This window comes from Puntigrus tetrazona, chromosome 23, assembly GCF_018831695.1.
Source record: "Puntigrus tetrazona isolate hp1 chromosome 23, ASM1883169v1, whole genome shotgun sequence".
Classification (NCBI taxonomy): Eukaryota; Metazoa; Chordata; class Actinopteri; order Cypriniformes; family Cyprinidae; genus Puntigrus; species Puntigrus tetrazona.
Window position 1 is genome coordinate 11,325,168 of NC_056721.1, and position 26,423 is coordinate 11,351,590.

Genomic DNA, 26,423 nt, shown 5'->3' on the forward strand with positions numbered 1-26,423 from the left:
ATCACTTTATGGAATAGAACATTTCATAAATCAATTTGTTATACGTGATAAACACTTGATTTAACGGTCACACCCATTAGTTGCTTATTAGCATGCATATTAATAAAATATGGGCATTTATTAGTGCTAATTAAGCACATATTATTGCCATATTCTAGCTAAATATCAATCTAAAATTACAGAAGCACAAGTTATATAACAAGCTAACAGTAAATGTAGTATCTAATTCAAATTATTATATAATGAATACTATTATGATTAATACCTAACTAGCGTTTCAAGAGTAATAATTACACATTATGATGAAACACGCAGCAAGCCGACGGTATTTTAGAATCTATATAATTTATTTTGATATTATTGTAATCCACACATCAATGATGACATCATCTACCAGAGACACACACTGCTAAAGGGAATGCATGGGTGACGGGCTGGACGTCGGGGGGGATTGGGTGACTAGGGGCACTAATAATGTGCAGCAAAAAAGGAAGTGAGTGCCATTGTACTTCCTGCGACTACATGTGCTGTTTCACAGTTTGATCTTCTCTCTCTGGCTTCTCTGTTCCTGAGCTGCTGTGAGTGGCACTTGTCTTCACAGTTGTCTTTCCAGTTTTTTGTATGTGGCAAAGAGAAAATGGAGCCGTAGGGGTAAAAGCGGCTACAGAGCTGTGCTTATTTTGGCCGCTCCACCTGTTCCCACGCGAGACCGTCCGCGTCAGTGTTTGCATGCATGTGTGCTGGTTCAGTTACGATAGAATGCTTTTTAAAGAATAATTCATTGTAATGCAAATAACTGTAAAAATAATAATGCAATTAAATGATTAAAAAAAATGGATTAAATAGCAAATGATACAAAAAAACCTAAATGAGCCTTCTTAAAAAAAAAAAAAGGTAAACATTTAACATTTTAATATTTATTATGTCGTACCTTGACCTATTTGAGCTATGCATATCAAAAAGCAACAAAAAAGCACTGAAGAAAAATAATAATACCGTAGAATCTTGGTTGGCAAACATCTGAGGGTAGTATTGGCCTTCAAAAATCTCTTGCTACATTCAGGGAGACACGTCTATATCTAAAATAACAATGTGGACTCTGTCTGTCATGGACGTCATTTCCACAGTTCACTTGTCCATCTGAATCGATGTGCTTTGAGGGACTCAACACTTGTTTTCAGGTACATCATCAGCAGATACTTATGTTTCTCCAAATGAACACAGTCTACACTACAGTCAAGAACGTCAGACACATTGGACATCACTGTGATGAATGATTAGTTAAGAAGAGGGAGATTCTCAAATGAGGTCCAGATTAACTGCATTCAAAGCTAAAACACAAATACAACCAATAACAGGATCAATGCCTCACGTGAAACAAAACCATATTCAGTCACTGTCGACTGAAATCTTTTGAACACACTGTAGTTAATAAGGCGTGAAGAGTACCACATATTGTATGACTGGAAAAATATATTCATATCTGTGATGAGTTTGCTGTTCCCCCACAACACTCATACTCAGATTCACTCGTCTGTCGTCCCTTCCTCTCCCTCAGTCCTGTTGGTCTTGGGGTTTGAAGAGACCTCTGCTGCGCAGGCCAAAGCCTCCCTTCTTCACCGGAGGTCGAGCAGCAGTGGAGGGCACTGAAGGGACAGAGGCTGGAGGAGAGGAGGGAGGAGGGTTCGAACCCGAGGCTTCCAGAGGAGGCTGACGGGACAGCAGCTCCTTAAACACTGAGTTCATCTGCCGGCTCACCTCCTGTGATACATAAGGACATCCATCTGAGATTACAAGTGCTAGCTCTTCATATTCATGGATTGGAGCTTACATTTATTGTAAAAGATAATAATATTCACCCCATGTAGGCATGTAGGTAAGATAGTTTTGGTATTTCACTGTAATGATAACGCTGCTGTTTTGTTCACAAGTGGAAATATAGTAAAATAATTTAATATATTACTAATATAATAAGATTTTTTCAAATAAAAATAACATTTGTTGAATAATGCAATATAAAACAAAAGAATACAATGTTAGGTTATATCTAGACCCTGACTGAGGATTAAATGTGGCCGAAGAGAAAAAAACAGAGATTTGAATGTGGTCCAGTAGATAATTCCAGAACAATTTAGATTCATTATATAAACATGCCATGACTGTTAAGATTTTGAATACATTTTCATGACTCTCTCAACCCTGGAAGAATATTTTTGCAATTTCCTAATATATTCAGATTATCCATAAGTGTGAAAGCCCTGGTATGTATTACAATACTGCATGTCCAGTTTGATGACTGACATGCTAAATTTAACTGTCAATTAATAATTATTTAAATTCTATTAATCTTATAAAGCTTTCATTTGGCAAATGACACATGAAAATAGACCATGAGTCACTGGGCCTATTATTCTGGGGCTTTATGAATATTTCATGGTACTTTTTGTTATTTGTCAAGCTTGAAAGACCTTGCAAACTTGTATACTTTCACTGCACGTGAAGGAGCTCTTCAAGACTCCTCATTCTTGGTAAATCAATGCATAACTTAGATTTCCTTCAATGGAAATATCAGTAGAAGAATCAGACCTTGTCGATATGTACCGTCTGTCTGTCTGCTGGTCCTCCCACTGGCCTCAGACTGTCTAAAGTGTGTCTGCGCTCCTGATGACTGAAGAGAAAGACAGACAGACAAATAGGGAACGATGATGTAAACATGTAAAAATGTTCAAAGGCTTATAACAACATACACTACAGTTCAAAGTTTTGTGGTCGATAAGATGTTCTTTAAAGATGTTCATGCTCAACAAGGCTGCACTTACTTTACTATGCGTTTCATCTATCTGCCTTCTCCAGGCAAACAATTCACTGTTTCTCAGAAACAGAAACGAACAAACCATGAACTATTACACTAAAGAAAGCAGACAGCTGAAACAGCGATACCGTTTTTATCCCATGCTTTGAAACACTGGTCTTCAAACTCACTACCTGGAGGGCCACATCTCTGCACAGTTTAGCTCAAACCCTCATCAAGCACAGCTGATCTGGTTAATTAAGGTCTGCAGGATCACTAGAAACTTCTAAACTGGTGTGATTTAGAAGTGGTTGGAGCTAAACCCTTCAGAGCTCTGGCCCACTATGAACTGAGTTCAACTCAGAGACCACTGCTTTAAAGGGACAGTTCACCCAAAAATATGAAATTTGTTATTACTTATTCACCCTCATGTCAATCCAAACCTGTAAGACCTTCATTCATGTTCAGAAAACCAAGTAAGATATTTTGGATGAATTCAGAGAGATCTCTGACCCTCCCATAGACGGTGAAGTAGTACATTTAACATCAGTGATTTATCCTCAATTTTACAAAGCTATGATAATTCATCAAGATGAACAAAGCTCTTACAGGTTTTGAGTAATTAATGACAACATTTTGGGTAAATTATCCCTTTAAGGGATTTTTTATTTTTATTTTGAAATTAAGTCAAATTTTATAACTTAAAATAACTTTTCTATTTTAAGATATTTAAAAATGTATCCATGTGATGGCAAAACTGAATTTACAGAATATACTCCAGTCTTCAATGTCATACGATCCTTTAGAAATCATTAATTCATTGCCAAAATAGGCACTTTTATTTTATTTTTATTTTTTTAGGATTAAAAAAAACAAGAATTATTCAGAATTATTTGACAAATTGAAACTTGTTTAAAACTCAATTACACTGACATTTTTTTTAATCAATATAATGCATCCTCGCTAAATAAAAGTGTTTATCTGGTTGGAAATGATTTGATTTCCCATAACACTCTTTTTGTCATCTCCCAAATAATTCTGTAAACTTACTGAGGTTTAATGGTGGTCCTAGAATCAGATAACTTATCATACACAAGACCTTCAGCAGCTGGTGCCATCAAAATGACACCTTCAGTTCTCCTACCATGAGAATTGGCGTGCAACTGCAGTTGTCTGAGGAGGAAAGATGAGCCGTCCCTCAGGCACCTGCAGGATCTTCCGGATGGGGCTTCCACTCCCACTGTTGCCTCCAGCCATACTGCTGCCTCCGCTGCTGGTCCTCTGCCGGCCGGGCAAAGACGCGCTGTCACTGTTCACTCTCATACTGGGGATGACAGCAAACACGCTACAGTAAAGATCTCACTGGGCCTGTGAAGAACATTCAAGGTTCATTACTATCAGCGGTCTGAGTGAAAATACCGAGTGCTGTGTTCAGACAGCTGCTGTTCGTCTGATAGGTTTCCTGTGCTGCCCCCTCTGCTGTCCTCCTTCTTTCCTCGTTCTTTACGCTCTGCCCTGAGGAGGAGAAGGCAACAAGAGGAGGTCACCAGAGCTAGTGGTCAGGTTATTGCTGCCAATTAGTTTCCTTAGTCACATGTCTCTGCAATGGTTTGCTAGACTTCAGTTAGTGTAGAAACCATATCTGATTTGATGCAAACAAAAAAAAGTCTCATAAATACAGCACAAGCAGAATTTCTGTGTAAATCAGTCATAAATACATTCTTATGTAAATGGTTGCAGTGAAATGAACGTGACTGTTTATGTAAAAAATAGTTTTATAAATGAGTACCATGGACTGTACTTCTGTCCCTGACGGTCTTACTTGTGTCTGTGTCAAATTAAACATGGCATCTATTCTGAATAAAACTCTATTCAAGGCAGAATTAAATGATTTATTGTGCTTCTAATCAGTTGTGTTTCCACATGGTAATGTTAAAGCAGATAATTAATCATCACAGCTGTTTTGGTTAGCAAATTGTACTCATTAGCTCTGTTGCAAAACCTAATGAGTTGTCCATAGAGGCAAAATTCATTACTGAGTATATTGAGTGTAACAGATTATTTCACCCAGTGTGTGTGTGTGTGTGTGTATACATATATAAAAATATATACATAAACATTGTGTGAAGAAAACCTTCACTAAGTTTTAAAACAGAGCTACTCTAATAGTAATATCAACGAAATGTTTGAAGGAAGTTCATCCAGTTTATAGTGAAGTTATTTCTCACCCTTCTACCACACTGATGTATTTATGGGGGATCAGGCCTTTTACTCCTCCTACTTCCCCTCTCCACCAATCAGCAGAGGCCTTGCTGTGTAGTAGGAGGTGGTCACCCTGCTTGAACGACAGCTCGGCTGCAGAGCGTGCAACATAATCAAACATGGCCACAGCCTCCCACTCTGCCCATACAATGAACACACACACACGAACAGACAAAAAACAAACACAACGCAAAGCATGGCAACAAAAATGCCACATATGCCAAAATCCAACATGGAATGGCCACAGTGCAACAACAGGACACAAAAACCCAACATGGAACACACACAGAAACATTTAGATAAGCAATTATTTACAACTTGAAAGGTTTTAAAAATATATTGGCATCATGTATGTGTTGGGTCTTCTTACCATCTTCACTGGGGAGATGTTCAGTGTCTCCCTCGCCCTCTTCTGTTATAGGTTCACTGAAAGAAAGGTTGGAGATACATAAAAGAAAAAAGAAAATCTAGTAAAAACTGCTTAAAAAGAATATTTTACTGGAAAAGAATGATAAAACCAAGATGCTCATCTAAGATGTTTGTTTCTTCATCAGATTTGAATAAATTTAGCATTACATCATTTGGAGTGAATGGGTGCTGCCAGAGTCCTAACAGCTGATAAAACATTACAATGATCCATAAGTAATCTACATGACTACAGTTCATCAAATAACATCTTGTGAAGTGAAAAAAAATGATTTTGTAATAATAAATCCATCATTAGGAGATTTTAACCTTAAACTTGCTTCAGGCTAAAATACTAGTTCTATATGCATAACATTGCTTTCTCCAGTCATCCAGAACAATTCTAATCTAAACAAATATATTGGTGGATTTTGATGTGAGTGGATAAAAGGGAATAGGCTTCTTGACTGGTGTTATTACGGACTTTCATTCTGACGGCACCCATTCCCTGCAGAGGATTGAGCAGGTGATGTAATGCTAAATTTCTCCAAATCTGTTCAGATGAAGAAACAAAAAGGTGAGTGCATTTTTAGAGAATTACATTTTCGGGTGAACTACATCTATTTTTGAAGAAAAGTGTAAAGCTCTATCTTCATTTTATAAATATGTTAAAAGTAAAAACTCGATATAAAATGATGCAATACTACTCTATAGGTACACAATATTAACAAAAGATTAGATGAAACTGTGTGTGTTATGTCCCTTTTAGGACTCACCAGTACTCCTGCTCTAGAGTCATGCATTTCTCATAGACAGGGCCCGGGAGTTCTGAAGGCCCAGGGAAAATGCTCTCATGATGGATGATCATTGTCTTAACAAGGTCATTGATCTGAGGTGCCAGTGTCACTTCATCACCACCCATCTCCACCCCTCTGAGCAGACTGGGTCCGAAGCACACGGCCAGGTTATATGGCTGCATCATGTTCTCATCACTGTACTGAGAGACACTGAACAGACGCCAACAAACCAGGTTAAGAACTGTATCACTGACCACCTTAATCAGTTTAGAATGATTACATAGACCTTTAAAAAAAAAGAGAGAGAGCAGGACTCACTGATGAAGGAAGGCGAAGAGATACCGCATCACTATGATGACTGGTCTGGGGAAGGACGAGATTATGATCTTTATCTGCGCTACTTTTTCTGTCATATTTTCCATCTCTGAGAGAAACAGAGTTGACAGAGATTAGTCAACACACTGGTTTTTAACACTAAATACCAGTAACTTATTAAATTAACTATTAAAGGGATATACACTTAAAGTCTGGGCTCAGAAAGTTTTGTTATGTTTTTTAAATGTTTATTAATGTAAACTAAACAAATTCATGTAAAAGCGACAATACTGTAGTTTTATCATAATTTAAAATAAAATGTTTAAAAACTTGAAAACATTTAATATAGAAAAATGTTATTACATTTCAAAATGTAATTTACTCCTTGTGATGGTAAAGCACTGTCACGTGATCCTTTAGAAATCATTATAATATGCAGATTTACTGCTCATTTATTATTAAATAAATGAATTATAATATTATGCTTAGTGTATATATATATATATATATATATATATATATATATATATATATATATATATATATATATATACACACACACATATACACACATATATTTAGAAATAATAATTTTTTTATGTTTAAAATTTTTTTTTCATTGGAATGAGAGTATTTTTTTAATATACATTTTGTTACTTTTGATCAATGTAATTGGTCTATACAAAATAAAAATATTCATTAAATTAATTTATACAATTTGTTCTTGACTACTTTTGATAATTACAACCATATATAATTATTATAACTATTACTTTATTTTGAAATTCACTATTAGCTTAAAACTCTGAGAAATACTCTGGCCTTATTTGCCTGCAGATGCCACAATGATTTGATATGTCGTTACCTAATGCAAATTAAATGTCCAAATACTGTTCTGGGTGACTGAAAGTGCACATAATCACACAGAAGCAGAGAGAACACATGAAAGGCATCTTACGGACACACTCCATGAGCTGGCTAAAGCTCTCCTCGGGGAACAGAGGTTTCTCTAGACCTCTGAAATAAAGCTTCAGAACCCCTGCCACTGAATCAATGTCACTCTCGCTGTCGGTGAGCGGGTCCTCTCCTGCAAAAACCACAAAAAAAGAGAGAGGAAAAAAGAAGGCATATTTGTTTATAAATACAACTGTATATTTTTAAATATTGTATGATAATACATACTACTGCCACCATAAAAAAAACTGGGGTTGCTAAGATATTTGAAGGCTTTTTTAAAGAAGTCTCTTATGCTTGCCAAGGCTGCATTTATATGTATTTATAACAAATGCAGTAAGCGAGAAAAAACTAAATTTGAAACAAAAACAATTGAATTAATTTATGTGAAATCACTGCAGAATTTTTAGCAGCCTTTATTCCAGTCTTCAGTGTCAAGTGATCCTTTTGTAAATCAGCATATGGGAATGATTTTCAAAGTATTCTTCTTGTTACGTATTTATGATGATACACGTGTATTTATCGATGTTATCATGATTGTACCTCTTTCAAAGGCATCCCTGATATGATTGACTTCAGTCTGTGATCCAGGAACTCTGAAAATGCCTTCATGATGCAAACCTGTTAAAAAAAAAAACAGCAGCACATTTGTATTCACACAGTACTCAGTCTTTATGTATCGTGTTTCATTATGTGTACAAAAATGAAGGCCAACTATAATGCATTGTCTTGTGATGAACAGTTTTACCGTGCAGGTTGATGAAGCGAATGCAGCTCTCCACCACCAGAGGGATCTGTTGCCCAGAGCTCTGACAGAAACAATAAGGGGAAATTGGAAAATGATTATGCACATTCGAATAGGACTAGAGCTGTACAGAGATCATGAAAGAAAAATCAAACAAATATACATATGAAATGCAGCGAACAAAGACAAAGACCAAGAGTGCAGAGAGCGCAGAAATACATTTACCCACACAAACAGACAAACACGGATGCATGCATGATAGGGGAAACAGCTGTACCTGAGTTCTTGACATCCGTCTCCTCCTTCTACAGTCACAGGCAGCCAAGCAAGGAAAAAGAGAGACAGGAGGGACGTGTGAAGGAGGAGTAGATTGTGTGGCATGATCAGGAGTGTAACATGAAAAATGGGGAGAGAATAGCAAACCAAAGCAAAAGCAGTCAGAAAAAGGGGAGAAAAACCAGGGTGAGGGAGAAAGACAAAAGCAGAGAACAAGGAGTTTAGATGAAAAGCAACATTAGGGATGTTCTGTTTTAATTTAGATCTGGTTAGATAGGAATAAATGTATATTACATCAAAATTCGATTAGTCCATGTATTCTTATTTATATGCTAGTGTACCCTTGGACACTGACAAAATACACTTTTAGCAGATAAATAAACTACTGTTTGGGGTCAAAAGTTTGGGGTCAGAAAGATTTTTTTTAATAAGCAAGGATGCATTAAATTGATCAAACGTGAAACGTAAACGTAATCTTATTTACGTTTTCAAAATTAAATCAAACAGCACAACCGTTTTCAACATTGAGAATTAAAATGTGTGTGAGCATATGTTAGAATAATTTCTGAAAGGTCATGTAACACTGTAGACTGGAATAACAACATTTGACTATTTTTTTTACTGTATTTTGGTCAAATAAAGGCATCCGTGAGCATAATAGACTTCCTTCAAAAAAATTGTACCAATCCCAAACTTTCAAAGGTTCTGTCGCTTTAAACTGTTATCCTTTTTCTTATAGGAAACAGATTGATGGCTCATCCTGCACTACACAGATTTTTGTCCAATCAAATTCTCTCAAGAATAAGAAAATCTCTCCCTTAAAAGCATATCATGTCTTTTTACTTTTTTAGTTTTTAGTTTTATTTCTTGAACATATCTCATGCAACCAACCAAAATTTAGGAGACAAAACTACGCTTGTTAAAAGTCTTGGATAAGTTTAGGGTCAAAAACAAGATGTTAGCAAGTTAGCTCAATGCCAACCGTGTTTCTAAATCAGATTTCGGTCCACTTAGCCAGAAAAATGTCCATTTTACTGGGCCGTACCCATTGATCAACCAATCAAGACAAAAAAAAAAGTGTTGTTGGCAAAGCAGTACTGTGGCCCTGACTGCATTATCCAATTATTAGCGGTGTAACGAGAGTGCACATCTCATAGATTTACTGTCCACTTAAGATGAAGAGATACACCAGCTATAGCTAATGCAGGATGTAGAAGACACTGTTAGACACTCCACCACAGTAGAATAAAAGTGTGAGAGAATGGCAGCGAGTGGACGAGAAGAAGGAAGTCACTTCTCAAAGCACAGAGAGCCAGATGGCAGAGCGGTGCTCTACAGGCCTGAGCTCCCAGGAATAGAGAGGGACAGAGAGAGACACGGTGGGAATCTCAGAGAATAGAGAGCACCCTGCTGAAACCACTAGCATGACCGCTCACCAGCATATGCTGTCTGGTGGATGCTGGCATCCCCGAAAGCCTTCTTAAATAGCTTAAACAGGGAGATTACCATCGCTGACCAGCTTCACCAGAAAGACCACGCTGGTTGACCTATATGACCTTCAATGATTGCTCTACTCAAAGCCAAAATTAATCAGCCTTGACTAGCGATGAAATGGAAAGTTCACACTAAAGTTCAAGCATTGAGAACGGTGACTTATGTGTGACACGCTATTTTAATTTTTAATGCTTTTTAAATTCACTTAAACTGGTAAAAATGTACATAAAAATGATTCAACTGTTTATATTTAAAATGTTTGGAATAATTGGGATTTTTTTTAAAAGAGGTATCTAATATTCTCTAATGCTGCATTTATTTGATCAAAAACAGTAGTATTGTGAAATATTATTAGAAATTACAATAGCTAGTTTCTCTTTTAATATATTTTAGAATGCAATTTATTTCTGTGATTTATTATTATTATTATCATTATTATTCAGCAAGGATGCATTAAATTGAAAATGATGAAAACAATTAAAATAATAGTTTTAAACCCATTTTACTGTATTTTTCGCCAAATAAATGCAGCCTTGGTGAGCATATGACTTTAAATAAACACATAAGCAAATTCTTAATTATTCTAAACTTAACAGGTAGTGTAATTCGTTCTTTAAACATTTATACTTATTTCTTAACTTATTTTTATTTACATGTTTCCTGTTAAAAATATTTTGTGTACATTATTGGTCAACTACCCAAGTGCATGCTGGTTTAAGCTGGTCTTTTCAGCAGGGTGGATTTTTGGTGGTCTTCAAAAGACACTGTTAATGAGCCATGGGCATCAAGTGCAGATAAGCATGACAGCAAGAGTGATAGGTCTTAGATGATGTAAAATTTAGCACATTATGCACAAGCTGTTATGCTTTAACCGGTAGGATATGTACTTAAAAAAAAAAAACGAAAGTGTGAAGTCTGGAGTTCCCCAGCGCTATCAGAGAGCCACATCTTGAAAGTGCTATGAGTCTTATTCTTAGTTTGTAAAACACTTGTCAGCAGAGCAAATGAGAGTTAATAAAAGCAAGCTCTATATGTGGCTAATAAAATCCCATATGCTGTCATTTTAACTTCATTTTTTAAAAATAAATACAGGGAGCTCCTACAATCACAAAGAAATACAAATAGTGACAAAAGAGCACAAGAGCAACAATAGCGTGTGTGTGTATATAAGAGTTATGTGTAGTTGACGCATCTTTTCTTTTCTTTTCACTTTTGTTTGTCATATCCTAACACTGAAGATAAACCGCTCTCATTCAGTGAACTCCAAGAATGAAAATATATTTTTCTCATGTTATTTGTGTTGATGTTTTTTATTTTTTTTTTTTTTTTTTACATTTTTGCTGTTACACCATAGTCCACAGTCCAATTTTTTATTTGTCAACTACCATATATACACACACAAGTTATAACTATGTATGTATTTTACTGTCTTTTATGTTTTAGTTAGCTGTTTTTCATGTTATTTTTTAACCTAGCCAAAACAAACCAACTGCAGTTGGATTGAGATTAATTGGAACGCACAATGAAAAAACATGATTTTTGATAATTCTTCAAAAATGAGTTATCATATATAGTTCTTATTGTAGTTTAATATACATTAGGGTTTTTTATTGACCAGGTAATTCACAAAACTTTAAGGAATTGTAGTTCTATTAATATATTTTTAATCCAAATGGAAAAAACAAGAAGGGACATTTTTTTTTTTAGAATCAATGAAAATTCCGGACCTACGGAAAAACTGGACAGTAACTGTTGGGCTCTTTTGGCTGTAGTATCAATGGGAAGCCAGATAAGCAATAAATACGAGCATCACAAAGCATTTCACTGAGGAAGAGGCTTGGATAAGCATTCAAACAATGACTGCTGTGAATCTTATGAGTACAACATGCACAAAAATATGCATGCCTCCACACACACACACACACACACACACACACACACAGGTGAACACACATTTTTGTTGGCTAGCACATGGATTATTAGGCTGCACAGATGCCTGGAGAGGAAACTGTGAGCGCGTCTGTCTCTGCAGATTTAATAAGCAGCCATGTCACTTTATGGAAATAACGTAGCATGTCATTTCAAATAAGATTCGGTAACAGAATCACGCAAACCATGCCAATGCCTCTAATCTTACAAGCGATCACATTATCTACAAAAATTTCATTAAACATCTAACTTTGACCTTGTAGATTTGCAACCCGAACGGTCAAACCAGAAGGTCTTGATCCACAAATAATCATTAAAAGGCCACAATAATAAACCGATGAGTTATTGCCATGCTTAAAGCTGTACCAGAAGTGCACAAATGCAGAAGCACGATGTGTTAAGGAAGCCATGGAGGGAATGACGTTAGAGGAACACAGCAAGAACAATACAGAAATCTGTCTGTAACAGATCAGAGGGCTGTCAGCCGCAGGGCTATACCTGAATGAAGGAGAGCATATCTCCAGAGAAGAGTTTGTGGTTGTACTGGGAGCAGGGCCTGGCTTTCCGCACACGCACTGCCCTACCAGGCTGCATTCTGGGAAAATATTTACACCGGCACTCCACTGTGACACTATGGCATCAGTGTACTCATGCAAACATGCTAACATAACAGTAATTCACACAGAACAGACAACAACACAACGGAAACGTACTCAAGAGCATGCACACGGTTTTGGGTCAAAACACACTCTATTTATCCCACAATGAGATGTTTTAGCCTCATTATGAAATTGATTCGTTTGATCCTTTTGAGTCGTTTCAACTGATTGTTTAGCCGTCTTAATTTCTGCTGAACACGCGGAGGCCGTCGGCCAGCAAACAAGAACAGATGTTTGCTGGATTGCGGCCAATGTTTTCAGCACATGACTGCGTGAACAGCACACAGTCACAGAGAGACAGATGGGATGGGAGACGTACCTGGAGGGATCGCTATCAATGGCCTCAGCTGCAAAAGAGACAGGAGGAAAATAAGGATAACTGTTAAGTTGACAGTTACTCCATCACATAGTTTCCAACAAAGTACTATAGATACTAAAGTCACTCTTGCTTCTAAAAAACTCTTTTATTGTGAGGCATTTTAAATCATTGCACCCTATATTTTATTAGGGCAGAGTAATAAGCTTCTTTCACACATGCATTTTTCATTTCTTTCTTTTCATTCTTAGTTGAAGAGTTGGTTAGTTCTGGTTAGTTACCTTTCTGTATGGCCTCTTTAACTAGGTCATGCTTGGCTTGGAGTTTTGAGATCAGAGAGCTGCCACTTACATGCTCCTTCACTTTCTGGAAAAAAAAGCATAATGACTGTATTATTGTTTGCCATCAAGGTATTTATTTTCCTGTTGCATGAAAAGACAAAAGCATAACCACTTTCATAAGTTAAAAGCTGAATTTATTTATTTAACATATTTTAGATAATCATTTATTCAAAATAACATTATGCATCTGTTCTCACTCTAACAGCTTTAATGAATAGTAGGGGTTGTGCAAATATTTTTGGTCATAAAGCACATCAGACCAGAAGAAGAGGAGGAGGTCTTACTGTGAAGTAGAAGGTCTCGGTGTCCTGTTGATTGGCTCTGCGTTTGGCGAGGCTGGGTTTGGTTCCTGTGCTGTCTCCTGAGCTCTCCACTGATGGGTTGGCGGAGGCATCAGGGGTGGGGTTACAGTCATCATCACAGACACTCTCCAGGAGGTTTGAGAGTGTTGTCTTAAGTGTCTTACTGATCTGAAAGAATTTCATGTTTAAGATGCAGCACATGAGTGGCAAAAAGGAGTTGTTTATAAATCCACTTGAAAAACAGAGTGTAAGATGCACAGTGCTGCTATCAGCATCTCTGAAGGAGTGCACAAAAATAAAGAGCGTTGCACAGATTTTTACCTCCTCAGTTTCCAAGGTAACAGATGCCAGTCTGGACTGAAGCTGCTGGAATCTGGTCTCGAGCTCATACCTCACCTGACCTTCTGCGCTCACCTCACACACCTGCCACATACACCACATGTTTTTATTATACATAATAATGTCCCCTCATTATGGTCAATGTGTTAAGATCACATAAGCAGCTGAAGTCGTGCTTTACACCACTGAGCTCCTGAGAGCGGCTCATTCCTTCACAAATGTTTGTAAAAACAGTCTGCATGCCTAGGTGCTTGATTTTATACACTTGCTGCCATGGAAGTCATTGGAACACCTGATTCATTATTTGGATAAGCGAGCGAATACTTTTGGCAATATAGTGTATATATAAATAAATACACACACACAAACACACATTATACACATGTAAACAAAAACTATTATTTTGATTGTGATTGATCATTAATAAGATTTATATTCATATTTTTTATATTCACTGTGACATATTATTACAATTTTAAACGTTCTATTTTTAAAGTGTTCATCATTCATATGATGGCAAAGTTGAATTTTATTACTCCAGTCTTCAGTGTCACATGATCCTTCAGAAATCATTGCAATATGCTGATTTGCTGCCACTGAAAGCCCCACTAAATGCAGATGAGCTACCTGGTCTCCTTCGTGGGGCTGGTACTGGAAGCGGAAGGGCAGACAGAATGCCGTGTTGTGGGCCTGGAGCAGAGCATCTCTGTCCTGGCCCTGGTTGAGTCCAGTCACCGCTGTGTCTAGCTGCTGAAGGCCATTTTTCATATTCTGGACGGTTCGGTTTCTGTTGGAGAGGTAACCACGTATAACCCGAGACACAGACAGGTGGTAGCCCAGATCTGTACACTGCATTCAGCATCAGCCAGATGGCGAGACAAAGACGGAAAAAGAGAAAAAATACAGTCATTGTTTGAACGAACGCGACTGTTCTGATTCACGCTCACTGACTAAAACTGCTGTGATGTTCTTGACTTGACATGTTCTACAATGTGCCTCAGGCAGTAGGAATAACAAACCATCAGACACTTCTGAGAGCTGACTTGAGAGCCGCAAAAAAATGTACAGTACCAGTCAAGAAGTACAATAGGGAAGCAACTGAAACTATGAATTGACACAAACACGGAAATGATCTAGTGAGGTGCATCCTGGGATTCTTTTAAACAATACTAAGGGGGTTTATATGTATGCTCGACATGCGTCAGCTCTTTTCCTGCATCAAAAGTTGTTTAAAGACCATGAGAAACATAAATCAGTCGAGTGTGCTCACTGGTACTTTAGAGCTCTCTCAATGGACATATTCTATATACAGTAAACACATTAGATAAAATGCTCTGTGCTGTTTTGGTCAGGGGTCAATTCAAAATGAAAAGGGAACTAAAACCTAATGATATCCTAAAGAGTGTCTAGACAGATGGTAATGTGACAGCGGTGTTTTAGACTCACATCAATCAGAGTGCAAATGTCCTGCAGATAGTACTTATTCATGGAGGCATTAGCTGCTGCCAAGTTAAGCACGTAGTCATTACGAGCTTTGGTGCACTTCAGCTGAGTTTCCTGTACTTTGCCTTGTCTCTGTAAAGAAAACAGACGTATAGTGGAAACTAGGGGGTTAGAGATAAAGTGAGATACTGCTCTTCCTGTGCCATCTTCACAGAGCGAAGCTCCGGATGTCACTGTCTTTCATTCTTACAAACCACTGATTTTACCTTCTCCATCAGTCTCTCCATTTTTTTCACAGAGCTGCGCCTCTGCCCTCCTGATTGGCTGAGCCCCAGGTCAGCTGACTTGCCCGTCTGTTTCTCCTCCAGTCGTGTGGCCTCTTTGAGCTTACCTTCGGCAGCCAGACTATCAATGTGGTACTGATGGTAAGTTTTCAATGCCTGTTAGAAATTAACAACTGTTAACACTTACAACATTCACGGCAAAAAAATTTTTAATACTTTAATCTTAATTTATACTCCTTTATCTTTTTCAGTAATATCTAAACATCCTTCAGGCATGGTAAACTTTACTCCTTGGGCAACTAATTATTTAATTTATGCCAACATAATGAGACAGATGTTTGGCTTATTGTTAAATTTGTCAATAAGACAAGATTTAAATAAAATAAATAGTAATAATAATTGTTATATATATATATATATATATATATATATATATATATATATATATATATATATATATATATATACACATATATACATATATATATATATATACACATATACATATATATACATACACACTACTATTTTTATTTCATAGGCAAATCCTTTTTTCCAATTATTGCTTAATATAATAAGCCAGATTTTTACAATCAAACGTAAGACTACGAAAAAGAACATACACGCAATCATAAAATCACTGAGCCTTGAGCCAAGACACTTGTGGTAGGCAAGCTGTTTGTCTACTAGAGGGTAGAGAGCACACAGCTGCCGTCAGCTGGGGTCAGTGAGCTCTGACCCGAGCACAGCTAGAAATTAGCTCAGGAAAGCATGCGCTTTTTTGTGCTACAGGATGAACCAAGATGCACTGAAACTTGGGGTTTGTAGAAAGACGCATTCAATAATGAATGCATGAGCAAATATGTGCATCATGTGTTATTTAGTCAAGTTTAATCACACAGTTTCTGGCCGCAGCGAGATGATGTAATTCAAAGCTGATGCCATTTGGACTCTATTTCAGCTCACTAGAGCGTGTTCCTCCATGTAAATTTAGCATGTTCGCAGCAAAACAGCCTCCAACCTACCGTCTGCAGCTCTGTGGTGACTTTCAAGAGCTCATCCTGCATCTGGAGTCCCACCTCCTTGCTCTGAAACAGAGAATAAGAGTCCGTGTGAAATAAGGAAGATGGTTCGGCTGTGTTTTGTGCGGGAGTGTTATTTTTGTAAATAAGAGGGGGATTTAGATGTCAGATCTGGTAATAGAGTGGAAGAGAGAGATTTCTGTACCCGTTTTGCCAGGCGGTGTGTGTCCTCTATGCAGTGCGAAAGCCGCTGCGTGAGTGTGTTGCAGCAAAGCTCACTTAGTGAACTGTGATCTCGGCTCTCCTGCCTGGTCTGGGTCAGAAGAACAGACCAGCACTGAGCCACAGACAGGTCCAACTGCTCCTTCCTGAAGACAGGCAACAGCAGGGAGAACGAAAGACAAGGTTAAAGTTGCAATGTTACAGAAATGGTGACAGATCTCCTGTATTATCAAATTATTGTAAAAGAAATACATAAACTTTGTTCTATCAGTGGTTGATCTGAAAGTGAGCTCACAATTAACTGTAAAAAAAAAAAAAAGCCGAGTGTTTAAAATCTGGCATACCTTATCCAAAAGGTTGCGTTTTGCCAGAAGATCTGATAAAAAAATTATCAGTTTCTAAAAATGTGAACTGAAATTGTTCACAATACTACCATGCTTTTTGAAAATAAACAGTGTACATTTTTATTTCATAATGACTTTAATGCCAATATATGTACACTCAATAATACTATCCGCTCTCTCTCTCTCTCTCATATATATATATATATATATATATATATATATATATATATATATATATATATATATAAGAACTGTTTAGTTAAATGCTCCAGACACCACTGGGGAATAATAAAAATGTACAGCACAGAATGCATGGGTCTCGAGACACAGCAAAACCCTGAAATAACATTAAAAGCTTACAAATTATACACAGTTCCTTAAGACATCAAAAGTCAAAGACATGTTTTGCATGTACTTACAGAAAAATTGTTAAACAAGAAGTTAATATTGGTATACTTATTACAAATACTGAGAACTTGGAAGAGGTGTTCCAAAATGAATCGGTTGTTTTGAACTAATCGGCTGAGAGAATGATTTAATGACTCACTCAAAATCAATTATTTGTTTTCGAAAGAACCAGTATGTTTGAATGAATCAGTTGAGTGAATGATCCAGTGACATTCACAGATATAACTGGCGGAGCCTGTATTGCATTTTTTTATCCTATACAAAACATGCATAAAGAGGATTATGTCCAAATTGAGAGTATTTATAAAAGAATACAGGTCCTCAAATTATCTACTATTTCCAGTGAGATTTTGAAAATCACATCAAATTGATATTTCACTAAGAGGCCACGGTCTGGATTTGTGACTGGCAACTGATGCTGGTAAGTCATATGACAATAACATAACAAATGTATTATTTTCAAGTTATATTTATATTGTTTACCTCATATTTTTTAATGTCACTAATTACTTATTTAAAAGTAATACCTACTCAGAGAGTATGAAATTTTGGATGCAGACAGTCATTTATTTGGTTACTGTGTTTGAATTCTTCCACTATTCTGAACTTAACAAAATAATGTTATTTACTAGAGGCTGTGACAAAATATGAATATGAAAAGTGTTTAATTGTCACAAATTATTACAAATGTATTTAATATTTATTATATTTATAATATATATTAAAAATACATTTAATAAACCAATTGATATCTATCCACCTAATGATATCTATCTATTTATCTATCAACAGCTATAGAACACTAGGTCACATCTCAGTCTGGCTTCATCAGTGCTAAAAGCAAGACGATACCTCTTTGTCTTCACAGTGAACCTCTCACTGAGTTTCTCCAGAGAGCGGGCATACTCTGCCTCAATCTCCCCCCGTCTGCGCAGGTACTCGCTTAGATCCTGCAGCTGCTGTGTCTTGACCTCCAGCTGCGCGTCTAGGATTTTTAGCTGCTCTGAGAGCTGACCCCGCACCTCTGAGCAAAGAGACAGAAGGGAAAGAAATCACATATGGGCGGTTTTCAGCACAAAAAGTGGCGTGAACTAATGACTTTGTTTCCCCCCCGCACTAGTGTCCCAGGCCTGGGGCTGAGAGCTGATTGGATGAGGGAAGACAGCATCCCTAATACTGCCTATAAATACATCACAGTGCAGGCCTACACAAAGAACAAACATTACACGTACAGTCTATACTATCTAGTCAAGAGAAAGAGAGAGAGAGAGAAAAAGAGAAAGAGAGAGTATTAGATCAAGTATTTACCTTTGATTTGTGTCTCATACTCCGCCAGACTCCCCTTTTCCTTTCGAAGTTTTCCATGTGATGTCATGTTCTCCTTCGCTGGTGTAGCGCTCCCGTTGACTTGCTGAGAGCTCCTCACAGTCTGAGATGATCACGCGAAGGTTTGTAACTCTTCAAAAAGCAGCTATTCTAATTCCAGTATCAATGCGTTTTGTTTTTTTTGCAAAATGAGTTATATTTCCATTAGAGCGCAGAAAGACGGGCTCAGTTTGGAGTTCATACCAGGCTACAAAAAAAAAACCTTTTGACTCTTTTCAGTCTTTCAATCTGTGCCCTCAGCAGAAACGGAACAGGGAAGTCTCTGTGTGCACGTGTATGTTTGCGCGTGTACGAGTGTTTGTGAACACCGAGGGAGCTCCAATCCAAGCAATTCTCTCTCAGCACTGAGTCTGTGCATTTAAAGGTTCGTTTTCAGAGCAGAGAACGTTGCAGGGGCCTGTTTTTTACTATTCTTTCCTGAGACTGTGGTTAAATCTGATTGTCCTTGCCTGAAAAAGACAGAGAGAGAGAGAGACAGGAAGAGAATTATGGTAAGAGGTGTGATGATGACAAAGTACAAGACAGAAACAAACCATAAATGGAATATGGAAGTAAATACAATCTGAGAGAGGCAGGAGAGGAAGAGACATGTTACTTGAGTATGACATGTCTCTGGCACTTCCAGAGGACAAAAACGGTTAAGCGAACACAGCACACCTGCCCACATCCTGTTTGTCTTCTATGGTATGTGTATAATTCAGAAAGATTCTCACATCAAGACATCCTGTCAATCCTAAAATTAAGTATCCATACGTTTAACTGCTTCTAAAAACAAACTTCTTAAGTTCTCAGTGGCAAACCCAACACAGTACCAAAATTGTATTTATTTTTGCATATGCAACCTGTCCATGTTGCCATCTGCCTAGTTTGGCCGCTTCCACCAAGTGACAGATGAATTTTCATCAGAAATAGAGTGTAATTGAACACACAGTCTTTGATATCAACAACAAACGATATCCTTCTTATGCAGTCTGTTTATTTTGCTATGCTAACATTTTATTATTCACATTTTGCATCTTTAATGCTGCTTACTATCCAATCAGACAAACCTGAGACCCAATTTTTAGTTGAAACCCACTGCTGAGAATCACTACTCTAAAGCTTGAGCTAATAACTCAAATTAAAGGCCTTAAACACGTTGGACAGAGAAAGAAGGAATTTTTAGAAGCTCTGTGTGACTGATTTTTTTGTTGTAGGACGGCAGGCTGAAGTGTGCTACAGTTCCTGTGAGTTGCGCCAGTGATGGCCGTTGGTCTTATGAGAGGGTGGAGGGACCTGAGTCATCATGGCTTTCGGCACAAACACACACACACTCTTAGTCAGACCAGAGAGTGCTGCTCTAGCACTGTGCATTAAGAATTTAAGGTACCGCACATATTTGGTGAGTAACCTGAGAAACGCAAACAGAAATGCTCTGCACATTTTGAATTAATGGACATATATTTACATAAATGGGGTAAAAATGTATCTCATCATTTGGCTCATGCCTGCACTTAAAAATGTTTGGATGTGCGACTTAAGGTTAATATTTCAAAAGTTTAAAAGCACATCACTTCTCTGATATTGGTTAATGCTCCCAACATGCATGTAAACACATATATATATATATACATACATATATACATATATATATATATATACATACATACATACATACATATATATATATATATATATATATATATATATATATATATATATATATATATATATATATATATATATATATGAATAAAAGTCTTTCTGTGTAGTTTTGTCTTCAGCGAGTGAAATGCATGCTCAATTGGATTGAGCTTGAACTTTGTAAAATATAGCACTTTTCACCATCAAAAACCCCAAGGTTGTTTTTGCAGTGTGGTTTGGGTCATTGTGCACTTGTACTATAAAGTCCCATTCATTTAACTTTGGCTGAATCTGGGCAGGGAGTACAGTAGGCAATATTTAAAGTGGATCAAAACTTTCATCACAGTTCTCCTAAAACATAAAACAAAAATGTGCTTGACTAAGGGAAACTTAGATTTTTTTTTTTATCTTCTTCCAAATGTTGACTACTGTATGTATTTGTCAGTACACTTAAGAATTCTTCTGACTGCTTCTGACTTTGTAAATCATCACTAAACAGCAGTAACCCAGTTCCCCCTCCATCTTTTGGTGAACCCTCTTTATTTACTCTGGTGAAATAGTCTCTTGATAGTAGACAGTGACATGTCTACATCCTGGAGAGCGCTGGATGTTGTGAAAGGGTTTTTATTTACCATGGAGAGGATGCTAAGATCATCCACCACTATTTTCCTCTGTTGATGTCCAGGCCTTCTTATGTTACCGAACAGTCTTTCTACTTCAAAATCAATTTTTTTTTTTTTTATTCAATGTGTTACTTGCCATTTCTTTGTAATTATTTTCAAATGTTGCTAGCAACTATTTGCATTGCTGTTTTTAAGTAAATCATTAACATTTTTTTTCCAACCATTACAAACGCAAAGCTTTTAATTTAACAATGGCATCAAATAAATACATTATTAATGCACATTACCCATAATACTAATAGTATAGATTATTTTTAAGCAGCACATTTCCTTGTCAACTGACATCATGCAAAAGCCAGATCATATGCTCTCAGTCATCGAGGGGTCATGGCAGTTTGCTATTCACTTCCTCCATCTCACTGTTTAGAGGTCAAAAGCCTCAGCCAGCCAATCAGAACTCATCGGAGACTTCATTATGATAATGCCGTTATTGATTCACAAGAGTTGAATCGAATTTGTGCACAATGGGGTTGAATTCTATTGTATTAGTGTATGCCGGCAATGCTGCATGTCAGTGCGTTTTGATATATACTCTCGGCAGTAGTTTCTTTATTTTATAGAAAAGATTGAAGCATTTTCTACTTCAAGATGAAAAAAAAGGCAAGCCTACATTTCTAAAAATAAAACCCCACATAGTTTCCACTCATCTAACTGCATAATTTATTTAGCAATTCACAAATCAGCATAATAGCGGTGGTTAATTCTATTTTTACATATATGAACACATATAGTGTCAGCTACACATAGGCCAGAAAAGCATGTATATTGATCCAGCAGTGGAATGCCTGCGTGAAACCACTCTGGTGTCATGACTGAGTGAATGTGCCTGTTTAAACTTGATCTGTCTGCTGTATTGAGTTAAAGAAACTGAGGGGAATTGGAGATCCATGGGATCAATCCTGTTTTACGCTCCCGGTGGAGGCTGGGAAGAAGCTGAGCTCTGGTCTTATCTCTCAGAGCAGAAGACCACAGGGACCCTCACGCACGCACACACTTACAGCCACCACCGCTGAGACCTCTGCTGTGTTCTCTCTTAGCTCTCGCCACACAGTCAAAGGCACAAATATTAAACACTGCATCACAAAATGTTTATTTAAAAGTAAAGTTCAAGTTCATTTACTCGCCCTCATGCCATTTCAAACCCGTATGACCTTCTTTCTGCAGCGGAACACAACAAATGAATGTCTAAGCTGTACCGTTTCATAAATGCAATAATGGTTGTCAAATACAATTTTATAGACACTATTTGCAGTTAATAATCACTTAAATTTCAGTCTGACGCTCACACAAAGCTATTATGGCTTTAAAAGATTTTACTTTTAAAATAGTTAGTACTTTGTAGTTATTGGAACTAGACATATACTTTTGTCTAATACCTCTTTTTATATTTCAAGGAGAAAAAAAAACTCATATGAGTTTGAAAAAACATGTTGGTGATGGTGCATGACAACAGAATTTACATGATAAACTGTTAAAAGATTGCAATCTCGATTCAAGCAGCCATGCAAAACGACTCACCTCTGTCTTTTCAACTACACAGCACTATTTCTGTTTTACAGTAACTCATATGATCAATGAAACAATGAAACAAATGAACAAATTCATTTAAACCACCTTTTCATCATTTTAATATTAAAACTTGGCTAATTAAATATATTAAATCTATATAGGTTGTTATATAGTCAAATATTTAGTAATTTTTTTTCAAAGGACTTTTAGTTTTTTTGATAAAAAAAATCATTATTCTCAATTTATCCAGAGTCATACAGCTCTAAAATGATTGTTTTGGGGTTTAACTTTCTTTTTAAACAACTATAAAAGTGCCCACCGTCCTTTTGATCATTTTAATGCATCCTTGCTAAATAAAAGTATTAACATCTTTCAAAAAACATTTTTTTAAAATGGTACTGGAGATGCAAATTACAAATAAAACACACAATGTATGTTCCCACCAGCACCCACACACTCTATCCTGCCAATATGCCAGTACAACACTAAAGTCACACTTTGAAGTGCAACATAGCCCTAACGTCAAATGCCATTCAAAATGGAAACACACCATCTAACTCGTCCAATTACACAACAGTAAACCACAACATCACTACCTACACAACAGTACAGAAACTCATGTGATCATTGATAATGCATACCACATCCGTGATACACTTACTCCTCACACCCCCGGCCTCTTTTTTGAAGTAGGCTTCAGATTAGAGTGTCCGTCCACAAATCTTGTTTCTAATGTGCATTATCTACAATAAATAATGAAATGGCATCACAATTGCGCCAAGAGCCATTAAATTGAGCATAATTCTTAACATGCGTGCTATGGACTACGGAGGAAAGAAATGCAGTTCTGCAAAAGCAATTAGTAAATATTGCCTCAGACTAATAAGTTAATTAAGATATGACTTGCTCTGATGGCTGCCAATAGGAATTAAATATCACAAATGAGATCTTTGAAGCATCTCGATGCTTTTTCCAAGTCAGCAATGTGATGAAGTCTCCTGAAGATCACACTCAGAGATTCAAGAGATCTCAATAATGCCTCAGCTCATATACCGCCATTCAAAAAATGGTTGGTTGGGGACTATACGTATCTTAGGTTAACAAAGGCTGTGTTTATTTGATCACAGACAGACTAAAAACAGTAATGGTGTGAAATAACATTGCAATTTAAAATTATTTCTACTTGAAGATTCTTTTTGTATGATGGCAAGGCTACATTTTCAGCAGCCATTACTCTAGTTTCCAGTGTCACGTGATGCTTTAGAAATCATTCTAATATGTCTGAGACCATTACTGAGATTTTAACTCAAATAAGGTATGAAAGAGCAACTTCGTTCTTTTTAGGAGACAGAGAGAGCTTTGAGGGACATCTTAGAGCAGTAAATAGGAGCTGAGTAGAGGTCACGCTGAGATGAGACTGCTTATTTGACAATCACGATTCCCTTTCCTGCACTGTCGCCTCCTTTTCAGCATGTGTATATGAATACTCTCTCACACACACACACACACACACACACACTCTCTCTAATCCCATATTAAGCAGGTTGAGTCACTAGTCTTTCCTGCACTTCACCTGAAGTCTGACATTGTGGTGTGCTCTGTGGGTACAGAGAACACATCTCTTCTCTTCTGCTTATCTGCCAAGTTTAGCCTCTGAAGACTCATACATCTACCTTTCAATACCTCTTTGATGGGAGCATCTATCCCAGCTGCCACATATCTGCCTTTTTCACGGGTTAGTTCAGCAATCTTTGTTTACTCATCCTACACATGTTGTACTGAAGCTGTATGATTTTTTTTATTACTTGGAACACAAATGGAGAAGTTTAGCAGAACGATAATACTTCTGCTTTCCACAATACGAAAGTGAATGATGATGAGACGCTGTTAAGCTGGAAAGATGACACCACAAGTGATACATATTTCTATCATTTCAATAATCCAACCATCTCCTTTTGTGCGAGTAATTGTTTAGCTCTTTAAAAATAATACAAACTTCAAAATTTAGTCATTAATCATTTACCCCCATATCGTTCCCAACCCGTAAAAGCTTTGTTCATCCTCGGAACACAAATTAAGATATTTTGGATGAAAACCGGGAGCCTTGCGATTTCCTGGTGACTGCCAAGTGAATAGCACTGTCAAGGCCCAGAAAAGTATGAACGATACCATCAGAATAGCCCATCAGTAAAACTGTAATATCAGTAAGCGAAGAGAATACTTTTTGTACACAAAAAAAATGACTTTATTCAACAATTCATCACCGTTTTGTGTCAACTGCGACACACGGATGCGCTGCATTCGTTTAAATCAACACAGAGATGTTTTAGTGTGTTGTGGCTGACAGAACAGCGTACACAGTTTGCTTTCAATCGATACTCTCAAGACTTCGGCGCCACGGTGTCGAATAGTCATTATTCTTGTATGCTTTTTCCACATGCGTAAAGCCTGGCAACCATTGACTTTCATTGTATGGAAAAGAGCAGCACGGACACTCTACCAAACATCTCCTTTTGCGTTAGACAGAACTCGCACAGGTGTAAAACTACACGAGGGAGCATAAGCAATGTCGAAAAATTGAATTTCGATGTGTACCACTCGTTTATGGGCGATTAGAAGTGTGAAAAATGAAAGGCAGATTATTATGCAAGAGGAAGAGAGAAAGAGAGACACTGAGGGAAACCCTCAGCCAAATGACACCACCACAGAGGTAGAAGAGGTGATGGGGTGGAAGAATGAAGCAAAGAAGGTGGGACGGACAGCCTGATAACAATCAATGCTGAGACAGACCGAAAGAGGAAGCAGCCCGTCAGTTAGCGACTTTGTCTCGCTTTGTGGTATTCATGCGCACAATCAGTCATGTATGCAAAAACAAGCAGCCTGTGCGTGGACGTGATGGACGCATCTGCCAAAAACACGCAGGCACACACTCATTCTATTAAAAGGATAATAACGCAATGCCCGCTGTCATGCACACACACACACACAAACATGTCAGAGAGCCTCCGCTGCGTGTGTGAGGAGGTGGACCGAGAACACATAAACATACAGCCGGTCATGCCGAGAGGACCGCACAGTGATATTACAGTCATAAATAATAAGGAAAAGCTTACCTCATTCTCCTAGGTTCCGTCTCTCTTTCCCTCTCGCTGGACACAGAGAACACTGTGTTTGAGTCACACAGATTTCATGCAGCTAGTTTGATTTCACCCCCTCTGACACATTCTACACACATCTCTCTTCTCTCTCTCTCTCTCTCTCTCTCTCTCTCTCGGGGAGTGCATTCAAAATAAGGTGGAAGCGCACACACGCATACACACACAAGCATGCATGCTAGAAAACAGCTCCCCTTCTTTGGTTCACACACACATGCACACACACCACACGCGCATGCTGAAACACAGCCTCTCTCTCCGTCTCCTCCGCTCTCAGGCAATCAGAGAGAATGTCATAACCGAAGCCACGCCCCTCGCCCCCCTCCCCGCAGGCTTACTATAAATACAGGGATGGATATGAATATGCTGTCTTGTTCTCTTAGACCCCCCCACCTCCCGCTTTGCTCCATCTCTCATTC

At 37.5% G+C, this 26,423-nt stretch overlaps 1 protein-coding gene across 3 annotated transcripts; it reads right to left on the minus strand.

Moving 5' to 3' along the window:
* Window positions 1–325: 325 nt before the first annotated feature.
* On the minus strand, window positions 326–26,272 carry arhgap4b (Rho GTPase activating protein 4b). 3 transcript variants are annotated; one of them, XM_043224639.1, is made up of 24 exons: window positions 25,963–26,272; window positions 18,957–19,483; window positions 18,501–18,672; window positions 16,880–17,042; window positions 16,678–16,740; window positions 15,635–15,808; window positions 15,372–15,500; window positions 14,553–14,774; window positions 13,908–14,009; window positions 13,569–13,754; window positions 13,225–13,309; window positions 12,947–12,974; window positions 8,547–8,574; window positions 8,273–8,333; window positions 8,068–8,145; window positions 7,529–7,657; window positions 6,574–6,679; window positions 6,235–6,465; window positions 5,424–5,479; window positions 5,020–5,191; window positions 4,211–4,306; window positions 3,936–4,115; window positions 2,587–2,668; window positions 326–1,761 (listed from the first exon to the last, which is right to left on the minus strand). In XM_043224639.1, exons 2-24 carry the CDS (start codon window positions 19,021–19,023, stop codon window positions 1,555–1,557), a joined length of 2,817 nt encoding a protein of 938 aa, XP_043080574.1. In that variant the 5' UTR covers window positions 19,024–19,483; window positions 25,963–26,272; the 3' UTR covers window positions 326–1,554. The 3 variants fall into 3 exon arrangements, with proteins under 3 accessions (XP_043080574.1, XP_043080573.1, XP_043080571.1); XM_043224638.1 differs by lacking the exon at window positions 8,547–8,574 and adding an exon at window positions 12,467–12,563 and having other exon boundaries at window positions 2,602–2,668; XM_043224636.1 differs by lacking the exon at window positions 8,547–8,574 and adding an exon at window positions 12,467–12,563.
* Between the last annotated feature and the right edge of the window lie 151 nt (window positions 26,273–26,423).

Bases quoted from the DNA above. Each gene is read 5' to 3' on its own strand.
- arhgap4b (XM_043224636.1), bottom strand. From the start codon at position 19,023: ATGACATCACATGGAAAACTTCGAAAGGAAAAGGGGAGTCTGGCGGAG. The intron at 15,809-16,677 runs GTAGGTTGGAGG...AATTTCTAACAG, and splicing joins TCACCACAGAGCTGCAGACG to GCATTGAAAACTTACCATCA. The intron at 5,480-6,234 runs GTGAGTCCTAAA...CCTTTCTTTCAG, and splicing joins ACTCTAGAGCAGGAGTACTG to TGAACCTATAACAGAAGAGG.